The sequence below is a fragment of the Rutidosis leptorrhynchoides genome, chromosome 1 (genome assembly GCF_046630445.1).
Source record: "Rutidosis leptorrhynchoides isolate AG116_Rl617_1_P2 chromosome 1, CSIRO_AGI_Rlap_v1, whole genome shotgun sequence".
In the NCBI taxonomy this organism is placed as follows: domain Eukaryota; kingdom Viridiplantae; phylum Streptophyta; class Magnoliopsida; order Asterales; family Asteraceae; genus Rutidosis; species Rutidosis leptorrhynchoides.
In genome coordinates this window covers 465,449,634-465,463,009 of record NC_092333.1, presented here as the reverse complement: position 1 = coordinate 465,463,009, position 13,376 = coordinate 465,449,634, and the positions used below count along the sequence as shown (strand labels likewise).

The 13,376-nt window shown below is 34.2% G+C and overlaps 2 protein-coding genes across 2 annotated transcripts; both read right to left on the bottom strand.

The window, feature by feature from the left end:
* Window positions 1-4,739: 4,739 nt before the first annotated feature.
* On the bottom strand, window positions 4,740-5,439 carry LOC139904459 (uncharacterized). The gene is made up of 2 exons (XM_071886385.1): window positions 5,095-5,439; window positions 4,740-5,036 (listed from the first exon to the last, which is right to left on the bottom strand). Exons 1-2 carry the CDS (start codon window positions 5,437-5,439, stop codon window positions 4,740-4,742), a joined length of 642 nt encoding a protein of 213 aa, XP_071742486.1.
* Window positions 5,440-8,894: 3,455 nt separating this feature from the next.
* Window positions 8,895-13,084, bottom strand: LOC139874402 (uncharacterized). Its single transcript, XM_071861839.1, has 10 exons — window positions 12,932-13,084; window positions 12,768-12,819; window positions 11,610-11,676; window positions 11,274-11,460; window positions 10,990-11,078; window positions 10,746-10,846; window positions 10,370-10,522; window positions 9,987-10,203; window positions 9,349-9,546; window positions 8,895-9,153 (listed from the first exon to the last, which is right to left on the bottom strand). The coding sequence occupies exons 1-10, from the start codon at window positions 12,943-12,945 to the stop codon at window positions 9,137-9,139; spliced, it is 1,095 nt and encodes a 364-aa protein (XP_071717940.1). The 5' UTR covers window positions 12,946-13,084; the 3' UTR covers window positions 8,895-9,136.
* Between the last annotated feature and the right edge of the window lie 292 nt (window positions 13,085-13,376).

Below are 13,376 nucleotides of genomic sequence, written 5' to 3'. Positions count from 1 at the left end.
TTGAGGTTTGGATACGGGTGTTTTCTTGTTTCCTTCAATTGATGGCTTGAGTACCTCAACGCTCTAGCTTTGTGCTTTAATATCCAAGATGCTTTCTACCGTATCACTTTTCTCCAAGTCACCCAATTCAACCTACTTCAATTCACCCTCTAGACTCTTGCATATCAACCCGGTAGTTTCCATTGTCATAACACTTTTTACTTGAAAGGGAATGAATTCCGCCTCGGTCGAATCATCCGAAAACTTGAACACACCAAGATCCATGGTATCCATGTCTAAAGCTCCGTCCAAATCAAACTCTCCTTCATCAAGGTCAATTGCAAAGACTTGAGGAGATTCGATTCCCCCTCCTCTTCCGTTGAAGAAATAGAATTCACTTGAGCATAATTGTTGTTAGGATTTGAAGAGCTTGCTTGGTTGGCATTTTGATTGGTAGTGTTGCTTTCTATTGGAATAACTCTAGTGGTGTTGTTGTTATTTTGATTATTCCGGTGGTTGTTATAATTGGTGCTTGGGTTAACTTGAGTGTTGGATGGTAAGGTTCCTTGAGGTCTTTCGGCAACTTGACTTGAAAGTCTCCCCACGGTGCTCTCAAGATTTTGGAATGAGGCTTGGTTGTGCCGAATTTATTGCTTTAAGAACTCATTTTCCTTTAATAATAGCGCTTCGGTCGATTCCACCTTCTTGATATAAGTTTGCATAAGTTCCTCTAGACTTTTAGAAGGTTGTGAAGCTTGGTTATTTGGTTGAGTTTGTTGCGGTTGTTGATTGTAACCTTGGTTATTTTGAGGTTGACTATAACCTTGGTTTTGATAACTTTGGTTTCCTTGGTAATTTGGGTTGTAAGATTGGTTGTTGTAACTTTGTTGGTTGTGGGATTGGAAGTTATTTTGGCGGTTTTGGTTATAGTTGGAATTGTATCCTTGGTTTCGGTTTTGGTTGGAGAATCCGGGAGGTGTATTGGATTGAGTGTTGAATGATACTTGTTTTTGGTTAGGATTGTAGTAGCTATTGTTCGATTGATAAGAGTTGTTGCCTTGGTTCGAAGTTCCCCCTCTTTGAAAATTTTGGTTGCTCACAAAGTTTACATGAGCTTCCGAATTCATAGGAATGTCATCCAAGTCAATGTGGGTACATTGATTAACTCGGGGACAATTTTTGGTGAGGTGTGGTCCTTCACACCTTTGACAACCTACTTGCATAGCCACTAGTGTTTGTTGTATCTTTTTCAATTCTTTCCCATATAATTGAAATTGGTTATTCAAGCTTGCCAAGGTAACTTGCCCATCTTCACTCTCCACTTGAGCCACATTCTTTCTCGCCAAATCTCTTGGTGAAGGTGCCCATTCATATGTATTAACCGCGATGTCCTCTAGTAACTTTTCGGCCGCATTGGGAGAATTGTACATAAACACTCCACCCGAAGATGAATCAAGGTATTGCTTCGTTTGAAAATTGGTACCCCGGTAGAACGTATTGATGTACTCCTTCTTGGTTAAACCATGCGGTGGGCAAGCTCTTAATAACTTCTTGAAACGCACCCACGCATCATACAAAGACTCATCTCCCCTTTGCGTGAACCCATTAATTTCCATTCTTAAACGCTCCACCTTTGAAGGTGGGAAAAAGTGATTAATAAATGCTTCATTCAAATCTTGAAAAGATCTAATAGAATCCGATGGCAAGTTCCTTAACCAAGCCTTAGCTTCCCCATCAAGCATGAATGGGAATGCTCTTAGCTTAAAAGCATCCTCGGTGACATCCTTGTTTTTGTAGATATCACAAATATCGTTAAAATATTGCATGTGATCAAAAGGGTTTTCATCTATAAGCTCGCGAAAAAGTCTATCCTTGAACATTGTGAAAAAGTTACACTCGATCTTCCAATTTTCCGCCGTGATTGGTGGTTTTGTGATGGCCGAAGGCACAACCGTTTGTGCCACCATTCTAACATTCCACATCGGAGTGTCATTTGGATCATTTGCAACTACTTCATTAACACCCGGTGGAGGAACACCATTTAGATTACCCTCTTCTTCTCCGTCCATTTCTATCAAACCGAATGGCAAAACCTCAAAATTCTTCCTTAATTCCCATTTTTCTCTACGCATATAAACCCCGTGTATGTGTTTCTCCGGATCGGAAAATGGTTGTGTGAAATCTTGATCCTTGCGGGACCTTCTTATCATACACCAATAGACCTAATCCTTCAAGACAACAAAAACACAAGTGATTATCCAATACAAAATAATAAATAAAAGACAATAAAAGTAACTTTTGTAAGGACGAATCCTTACAAAAGGATCGAATAACTAAAAGCTTACACCAAATACACAAACTAACTTAGCTAACCGCTCCCCGGCAGCGGCGCCAAGAAAGTGTGACGTGACGTGAATATACCATACATAACTTCCCAAATTTATACAAGATTCAAATAACACAAAAAGCACGCACAATCTATCGAGCACTTAAAAACCCGGTTGCTATAGTACTTAATGCAAGTATTCTTATCAAGTTCGTCCTGAGAGAGCGGCTTAGATTATGTATTTGGAACTAATAGTTATCCTAGGGGTTTTGTTTTGATTGGGGGGTTTGCGAGAGATTTGACTAATTACCTAAATTTGCAATTAACAAACTAAACTAAACAAGTAACAAGTAACGAGAAGTAATCAATATGATGAAGAGTGTTCACTTATCTAATCCTCTTGATGCTTAGATGGCCCTTGTTTTCCCCAAATTGTTATCACTTAAGTTGTTTGAACTAGTAAATATTCTTAATCCAATTTTACCTTGCGAATTCACATAAGCTTAGCAACACTAGATCAAGTAATGTATGAGTTGATTATTGAGATTATGCCAGGGTTAAAATCACTTAAAACCAACTATCAAAGTCACCTAAGATAGTCAAACACCACTATGATGAACAAAGGTCAATTGAAAACCAACCTAGCCTAGAAACACAATCACTTGAAATTCCTATTCTAGTTGTCTAGATCACCAAAGGTGTTGAAGCATAAATTGATTCACTACCAAAATCACTTAAGGAGCTACTCAATCCATGCAATCAAAGTAAAACCAATATCAAACATAGCAATGGACCTCATGGCTAACTCAATAACACTAGCTCATGTATTTTCATTCAAAAACAACTTCCATTCAATAGATTAAGGGCACATCATGCATTAAAGATTCATAGATAAGCAAACACAAGTGATTTAGCTACTCATAGAAAAGATTACACTAACAATAATCATGAAAACTTCAATAAACACCATTGTTAATGATTACAGGCTAAGATTCAAAGATAGATGATGAAAAACAAAGATTACAAGCAAAGATTAAACTTAAATGAAGATTAAGTAAAGATTACAACTAATTGATTCAAAACTAGAAAGATTAAAGTTAAGATTACAACCCAATTTGATGAATAAAGATAGATCTAGCACTAATGAAGATGAAACTTGAGCTTGATTCCTCCAATTAACCTTTAAACTCTAATGGATGATAAAATTAGGGTTTAGTGTGTGTTTTTCGGAGTGAAAACTGCAGCTCTCTCTTGAAATGACCCATCTTATTCTATTTATAGTGGTGAGCAAAATGGGTTGAAACAGCGACAGGAGCGCCGCTCTTGAAGTAGGTGCGGCGCTCTTAGCACAGGTAGGTGCGGCGCTCTTAGCACAGGTGCGGCGCTCTTGGCTTGCTTTGGTGCGGCGTTGTTGACTTAGGTGCGGCGCTCTTGTAACTGTAGGAGCGGCGCTCTTGGCCTTAGGTGTGACGCTTCTGCTCACTGTGAAGAAATTGAGACAAAACGTTGGTGACTGCGCCGCTCTTACTTGAGGTGTGGCGCTTTTGGCGGCTAGGTGCGGCGCACCTGTTCAACGTGCGGCGCTCTTGGTATTGTTTCCTGCACTTGTCAAATTCTTTGCACTTTTTGAGCATTTCTTGGTCAATTTTACACCAAGTTAGACATTTTGCCTTGAGTGGACACTTTGGCACAGGAAAGCAATTCTAAAGCCCCAACGATCATCAAAACCGAGTAAAATGAGGTCGATATTGCGTAATAAATATGTATAAATGGAGCAATATCAATTTGTAAACCAGAATATGCATGAAAGTTATCCAAAATTTGTAACAAATATTCCAAGTTCTCTCTATTCCAACTAGATATAACAACCACATCATCCGCATAAAATAAATGAGAAACCGGAGTTAAATTGTTACCTATTGAAACACCTTGAAACGCCCCTTCAACAATTTTCTCTTTGATGCATAAATGAAGACCTTCCATGATAATCAAAAACAAGAAAGGGCTTAACGGGTCACCTTGCCTCAAACCTCTACGAACCGGGAATTCGTTAGTGGGACTTCCATTGACAAGAATAGATGTCCGAGAAGATTGTTGAATCATTCTCACCCATGCTCGCCAATTAGAACCGAACCCGAGAGTATTGAGCATAAAATCAAGGAACTCCCAATGGACCGTGCCATATGCTTTATCAAAATCAATCTTGAAGAGCATCAATTTTTCTTTTCGCTTCTTGCACCACTCTAGAATTTCATTCAAAATAAATGGGCCATCTAATATTTGACGACCCGCAATAAAAGCGGATTGTTCTTTACAAATGATTTTATCTATCACCTTCACAATTCTAGACGCCATAATCTTAGTAATCACCTTGTAAATAATACCAACTAAAGATATAGGTCTATAATCTTTAATAAATGAATGAATTTTTACCTTAGGAATTAAAGTGATGAAGAACGCGGACCCTGCTTCTTTTGGGCATCTTCTTCAATGCAAAAGCATCTATCACTGTTTTTACCAACTCGTCTTTAAGAATCTCCCAATATCTTTTAATAAACGCAAAATTGAATCCGTCAGAACTCGGCTCTTTGTAACTGCCACAATCCCATATCGCCTTTTTTACTTCCATTTCAGTTATTTCCTTTTCCATATCATTAGCTTCCTCTAAAGACAACACATAATCTAGAGTAAATTGTGGAGCTTGCCTACATGCATTCTGCACCTCAAATTTCTGGGAGAAAAAAATTAAAAAATGCTTGTTTAATAAGAGTTGGATTAACAACCCAAACCCCATTGATTGAAATCCCTTTAATCATGTGATCATTACGGTGTTGTTTAAGTAAACAGTGAAAATATCGTGAGTTTTCGTCCCCTTCCGCATCCCATTTAATACGGCTTTGTTGTATAACATCTAACTCTTCAACTTTTTGAATATTATCGAATTCATGCACCAGATTCAATCTTTCATTTATCTCCTCATCTACTGCTTGCCCATTTGTTCCGATCTTATTAATCTGATCCATAGTATGCGATTTCCTAGTTTTCTCGTTCGTTTTTTTAACTTTAATCCAAACTTTGATTTTTGACTTTACATGCTTCATCTTCTCGTGAAGAGATATATTGGAATTATCCATAACTTCTGAAGCAGCGATGCTTACTACCGAATCAAAATCATCATAAAGAAACCATGAATCGAAACACTTGAAAGGCGAAGGACCAAAATCAAGCTTCAAGTCTTGTAATAACAATGGTAAATGATCAGGGTAACCTCGTGTTAAGGTAGATAACTTTTAATCTGTAAAAATATCAAACACATTGGGAGAAATGAGAACACGGTCAATACGACTCATTTTGGAAGCCGCTTTATTCACCCATGTGAATCTCCTTCCACTCAACGGGATATCTACCAGACCCGTATTCCCAATAAACATATTAAAAGTCAAAGCCTCGTCCACATGATAGTTCGAACCAAATCTTTCCACTTCCTCTCTAACTTCGTTGAAGTCCCCAAAAAAAACATATTCTCCTTCATTTGAGTTAATAAAATTATACAATCTGTCCCATAGTAACCGTTTTTTCACGGGGTCGTTTGGACCATAAACATTCACCATATAGAATACCGCATTCGAACAAGTCCACTTTCTTTCACAATAATAAAGTTAGTATCGCACCACACCCGTTCTTTAATAAAGAAATTAGGATCCCAAACAGAATTCAATACTCCTGAAAAAAACTCTAGAAAGCGAGCATGCATAATCAAAAGTATAATTACCCCACATTGATTTGATACGAAAGAGTTCCAATGACACCAGTTTAGATTCTTGAATCCCCAAAAATTGAATATTATTAGCAAAACACATTTCCTTTACCCAAACCCTTTTGTACCTCTTTTTACTCCCCCTAATATTGACTGATAGAAGCTTCATTGACTATTAGACACCACCCCTAATTGATCGATAAACTCAGCCAACAACTCTCTAATCTTATTTTCATCGAACCCCGCTTTTGCCCCTACCTTAGCCATTTGGTCCAATTCTTTAGAAAATACACATGAATAACCATCACCAACTTTAGCCTTATCTTCCTTGTTCACTTTATTATTGGGTGTAGGATGCTCACTATCTACTGCTTGTTGAGGTTTAACCCCATTACCCTGCTCATTTGTATTCCTTTTATCTTCGTTTTTCTTACTAGGCGATGCAACTTGGTGTACATCCTCTTCATCAATAACCACCTTATCCTTTTTATCCCCATCATCGAAATATGAAGGGATTTAAGAAACCTCTGAATCCGTGTCATCCTCATCACCTTCTTCCTATTTTACTCTCCAAGACCCCACTCCTTTCACATTCACCGTAAAAGACACACCATTAATAATCACTGACACCTCTTCGTCAATGAGGTTTCTGAATTTCGTAGAGATACACATCCTAGCCATCCCAATATATGTGCCTGCTGTGTGGTCACAAAACATAAACCTCCCCACCGTTGCGGCTACTTTTCTATATGCCGTATCCTTCCAAGCACATAACGCCATACAATACATTTCAACCCACGCCATTCGCTCCTCCACAACGAAATTTTTTGTGATTGATCAATTTTAGTAGCTTGGTTTGATCCATTTTCATTATGTGTTTCAAGTAATATAAGAACATTGATACTTTTAAAACGTAATATACATCGAATGATTAATTATAGGAATAAGGGCAAGAAATCGAATTAGTTTTTTTTATTTTCTTATTTATAAAATCATTTATGTATCGTGATATCTTGATATTCATAGATGCAAAAATAAAATAAAATGAAAACGATCTATAGAAGGGTAAGGGTTTCATCGTGACTCGTGTTTGATTTGCTATTCGTTTTTGATCAGTTATTAAATAAGGAATGATTTAGAAGAAAGGATTGTACTGCAAATTGAAACACGGGTGACGTTTTTTGTTTTGAAGATACGTATCAAATTTATTGAAAGGCTAAGATTAAAGACAAATTTTGCATCTAAGGACTAAGGGTGTATGTTTTGACAGCTAGAAATTTTTAAAAAGACTGATGTATTAAAATTTTCTTATATAATATATAAGAAAGAAGTATCTCCTTATGGTTATCAATTGAAACTGTAGTATCTCTATGGGTACGATTGTACAAGTGTGTTTGATGAGCGAAAAGATACTATATATCATCTATCTCATCTTTTAGACAAACTCAAATTGTTTTAAACAAGATGTTATCCCACATGTATAGTCTGGTGGTGACATATATAAAAAAAAAGATCCGAAAAGAAACCGAAAGAAAATCCAAAACCGGATCCAACGAAGAACGGTTCTAAAGATTCGCATCTAACGGCTTGTAAACAACCGGATTTTTACCGGATCTAAACCAAATTTAATCTGGTTCCGAAGAAAACCGGATTCGAACCGATTTTTTGGGATAAAAATATCACTAATATTATATACATACTTTTTGACAAATTAATTTATAACAAAAACTCTCTGTGATAAGACATACACTATTTATAATAACGTAAATGTAAATACGCCCAACTTTGTGGGTAATTTAGTAAGCCAATATTATTATTTTTTAAACTTTTTTCCGTTACTTTTTTACAACTTTTTTTACTTCAATTTCTTTTTTTAACCTTTATTTAACCAACCGTTAGCCATTTTTTAAAAATGGATTTTTCTAAAGATAGTCCTAAGGATTATGTTTAAACTTCTAGGACATGCATTATTGACTTGTAACATGCTAATAACCACCTCATTACCTTGCATAAAACTACCTTCCTAGAAAAGATGTACTCATGCATCTGAGTATTTTCTCAAAGATAGCCCTAAGGGCTATGTTTAGAAAAATCCTTTAAATATATTAAATTAATCAAACAAAACCACCCAAAAACGACCATTAACCATTTTTTAAAACGTACAGTTAAACAACCATTAACTGACCAAAACTACTCCGCAGCGAAGTGCAATTTTTTATCCTCGATACATACAAACACTTTAGATACAATGCATCAAATACGGACAACCAGACAATCAACACTAACATATTTGTGAAAGCAAAGAGCTTCATAGTTGTTGAATATCATGCTTTATGTAGTATAATAACAAAAGTACCTCTTATGTATGTCGATTCAACCTGTAGTATTTGTACGGCTACAAATGTGTGTGAATAGTGAAAAGATATACTATATATCATGTCATCTTTAGTCAGACTCTAATTGTTTTGCACGAGATGTTATCGCACATGTTTAGTGATTAAAACAAAAAAAAAATAAGATCCGAAAAGAAACCAAAAGAAAATTCAAAACCAAATGCGACAAAAAACCGGTTCAAGAGGATCCTTAAATAACGGCATTTTTTTCCGGATCTAAACCAAATTTAATTAGGTTGTAACCAGATTCGAACTTGAACTGAACTGGTTTTTGTAAATCATTAGTTTAGAGTTTAGACCCATTATCTTAAATAAAGTAGATATATAATCAAAACAAAAAGTACTCAACTTACAATTGGATTTAAGCCCGTCGAATGTTGACGCTCAGTTATTAAGAAGTGCACTAGTTGATTAAATACAATGGACGGGATTCGTTGACTTGCTTAACTACAAGCACCGGTTGATCATTCGTTAACTTGCTTAACCACACAAATTTCACGAATATACTGGTTCAAACAGCCTCAAAACGTGAGTGAGGAATAACACAAAATATACTGGTTAAAGTGGGTTTCTTTAGTATTCCCTATATATATATATATAAAAATATAATATAAGTAGATATATAAATATAAAACCATCTTCGAAACCCATCCATATCACATCACCACAAGCTTGGCAGAACTAAGGAGCTTCGAATGCTGAAAAGTAAAGAATAAACTAGATTAAACTAACTTACATACATACATACATACATACATACTTGATAAAAGGCATATATATATATATATATATATATATATATATATATATATATATATATATACACACACACACACACACACACACACAAAGAAAGAAAGAAAAAAAAGAAAGAAAGGCCTTCAAGTACATACCATACCGATACGGGCAGATGAAGTCGTAACCCTTACAAGTGGCGTCCTTAAGCCTACGCCTCATCCCGGTACACATAAATTCAGGTTCAGGTACATAATCACGCTCATCCTCAGATTCAGATGAACTACTATGTCCCTCACCATAATCCTCATAATCACCCTCATCCTCAGATTTAGATGAACTCTCATCGGTGTTTTCTTTATAAGATGCAAGATCAAACGGAAAGAGACCATAGGATGGAAGAAAGGAGATGCATATATTAATATTAATTAATAAATAAAATAATATATATATATATATATATATATATATATATATATATATATATATATATATATATATATATATATATATATATATATATATATATCAATTAATTAAATAAGGTGGAATTAGCCTTTCAAAAAAAAAATAAAAAAAAAATAAGGTGGAATTAAAAGCCTTTTAAATTTCTTATTAGTTTCAAGCAATTTTTGTGAAATTTTATATATAAGAAGAAGAAGAAGAAGAAAAAGGCAAATTTTGTTAAAAACTAGCTACTTATATATGTTAGTAGTAAGTAAATAAACACGATTACAAAAACTATATATGTTTTTCTTATCTTATTGAGACTTGAAGCAACCAAATAATCACATACCTGGTGTTGGTTTAGAGAGAATAAACCTGCTCAGTGATCTGTTACCGTCAAACATATCACATATAACTTTAGTTTCATACAAGCCTTCCTTCCCCTTTTCAACAGCCTTTATTGTCATGTAGAAGAAATACTCGCGGAAGTACCCAAAACTAATTTTATATTCGCACTTGATAAACTCGGTAGGATCGATGCGCTTGTGTTGATTCTCGTTGACAAGCTAACAACCATATATAATAAATAAATTTGCTAATAATAATAATAATAATAATAATAATAATAATAATAATAATAATAATAATAATAATAATAATAATAATAATAATAATAATAATAATTAGTAAAACTAACCACCTAGGATAATTAAAGAAACCACACATACGTACCAACTGATAGGCCTTGTTGAAGGTATCAACGGCAAAGTTGCCAACAAGAATAGCCATCGGATGATCAATTTGAAGCAACCTTAATTCATTTGCATGACCCCGGAGATGATGATCGCTTATTTTTCTTTTAGGATTGCTTCTGAGTTCGTACCGCTACAATAGAAGACGAAATTTCATTGGTAAATTCCCCCCAAGATCAAATGACAAGGAGCCAAAAGATAACTGAGCCACGTGTGTAGGGTGTCAAAGGCAAATATAAAATAAATTAAAAGTACTTGCTGTGAACATGTGTGGAGCCCCCGGGGATAGATGTGTAGATGATATAAATAAATAGATAAATAAATAAAAGGGATGAGAAAATCTTAGGCATATATACCGGCCTATTAGCGAACTTTTTGAAATCCAGCCATATCGTCTTCTCTCTCTCATTTAAGTGAACGAAACGTGTTTCTGGAATCTCAATCTCCCTCGGCGGTTCTGTTACCAAGTTAAGTTATCATCATTCACGAGGTATTAATTTTTTTCCATAGCGCAATATTGTACATAAATATAAGAACATGGCAAAAAAAAAAAAAAAAAAAAAATAGATAAATAAATTAAAATAAATTAAAGATGCACACCATTTATCTTTGCATAAGTAACTGTATCCTTATATTCCACTGGAACAAGACGGTTATTTTCTACAAGGTTCTGCGCAATGTCCGGGTCACTGCAAGAAATGGGTAATATATAATGTTGTATGTATGTATGAATAGTTACAAAGATAAATACTTGATTTGATATATAATCAATCAATTAGACTCGAAAGCTATATATATATATATATATATATATATATATATATATATATATATATATATATATATATATATATATAAGAGCCCTTGATTGAATTCAAACATACTATTTCCATTTACGTGGCAGATCATCTCCCTTATACATGTCACTAACAACCTCAATATCATATTCAGCACCAAGCACAGCGTCTTTATAACTCTGGTTATCTGGATGTGACTTAAAACGTCTCCTATGTTGAACCGCTTCCTTAATGAGGTCATACAAATCCCTTGGAATTTTCATAGGTCCCTCCCCTACCCAAAAAAAAAAAAAAAAAAAAAAAACAATATATATATAATTATATAATAATAATAATTAATACTAATATTAATTATAATTACAAACTGTGATATGGCAATCAATCAATAAGACTAGGTTGATCGATTAGAAAGGAAAATCATACCAAAAATCATCCTGTCTCTTTTTTTGTCTCTTTTTTTTTCAGCCTTTTCTGCAGTTACCTTGTTCACCTAATTTATCAATGCCATCAGAGAATCATGAAAGATAAGCCATCATATACTGGAATTTAACTCCTTTGTTAAAGGGAATAAAACAAAATCAGGAACGCATATGCTGGAATTTAAATCTTTAAATTGCTCAAGGGAATAAAACATAGCAAACAGTCAACTTTCTATGAGTGCACACAAAGAAGGGATAACCTTTACAAGACATCGCCGAAAAACAACAACAAAACAGTTAACAAACTTAGAAAGACCTTTATTGTTGTATACACCAACTATGGAATATTGACACTTCAACGGAGCTTGTTTCTTTTTAGGCTGAAACTTTTAGGATTCATGAGGCTGAATAAAACTAAAACAGATGCTAGTTGGAAACAATCAAATAACCCTAGACCAAATCAGACAGATAAATGGTGAACACAAACTTTAAAACATATATGATGATTACAATGATGATGATGATGATGATGATGATGATGATAAGCATAATTATAATTATAATTATAATTATAATTATAATTATAATTATAATAATAATCTCTATCTCTACTATATATTAAATATTAATAGAAAAGCTTAATAGAACAATTATTTAATTGAAACCGTTCGAGCCTTCCAATCCTGTGAGTTTTGAGTTAAACTTATCAATCACGGGTTTCCACCCTATTCATATTCCGGCCAATAGGAAGACCTACGTGAGAAAAGGGGAATTCCACCAACTTTACAACCCACTTTATTGGCCAAATTTTTAACTTCTTCTTTTACCACCCCTAATCCGAATAATGAACTTTTATGGTAATTAATTTTGAGACCCGACACATTCTCGAAGCATTTGAGGAGCTTCATCAGATCACTAAAATTATGCTTATTAAAAATTTTGTCATCCGCGTATTGTAAATGAGAAATTAAGACTTTAAAACAGATGCTGGTTGGAAACCATCAATAACCCTAGACCAAATCAAGCAGATAAATGGTAAACACAAACTTTATAACGTATATGATGATTACGATGATGATGATGATGATGATAAGCATAATAATAATAATAACATAAACAAAATTATTATCCATGAAATTAATACAACACGAAGAAGGCTTACCAATTTGAGGATAAACTCATTGCTATAAGAACTACGCTTCCTGGATAAGCCACTATATTTCAAAACAACAAAATTACAATCAACCGTAAACAATTGAAAGATTCAGATTTGGATATATACAAATTAATATGAGAGTAACAAAATAGTTTTATTGATTAGTATACCCGCGAGTTTTCATGCTGAATAAAAGTTTATTTGATTGAAGAAGAGATTCGCCGCTGTTGTCGATTGATTCTAGGGTTTTTTTTATGTGGTGGAAATCTAACCTAAATGTTAGAAAGAGGAAAAGGGGAAAATCCTAACCTAAATGTTTGTTTAGGTCGCCCGGTCAATTTTTTGTTGTATGTATCTATACTAGTTTTTATAAGCACGTGCATTTATGGGTCCGTGATGACATTTGTATAGATTAGTGGTCAATAATTTTAATATTGATATTTATTAAATGTATAATACAATTACAATAAAAAAATTTTTATTATTGATAACATTTGTATCGAAAATATTAGTATCGAAGAGAAATATTCAAATGAGACAAACTTTTAAGTTGAGATCCAAGAAACCAATCAGAGTGCGATACGTGGCGCGATAATAACATGTGATTGAAAAATA

Bases quoted from the DNA above. Each gene is read 5' to 3' on its own strand.
- LOC139904459 (XM_071886385.1), bottom strand. From the start codon at position 5,439: ATGGATAATTCCAATATATCTCTTCACGAGAAGATGAAGCATGTAAAG. The intron at 5,037-5,094 runs GTTTGGGTTGTT...TTTTTCTCCCAG, and splicing joins AAGGGATTTCAATCAATGGG to AAATTTGAGGTGCAGAATGC.
- LOC139874402 (XM_071861839.1), bottom strand. The intron at 11,677-12,767 runs GTAAGCCTTCTT...TTGATAAATTAG, and splicing joins ATGAGTTTATCCTCAAATTG to GTGAACAAGGTAACTGCAGA. The intron at 10,847-10,989 runs GTGTGCATCTTT...ACTTGGTAACAG, and splicing joins TACTTATGCAAAGATAAATG to AACCGCCGAGGGAGATTGAG.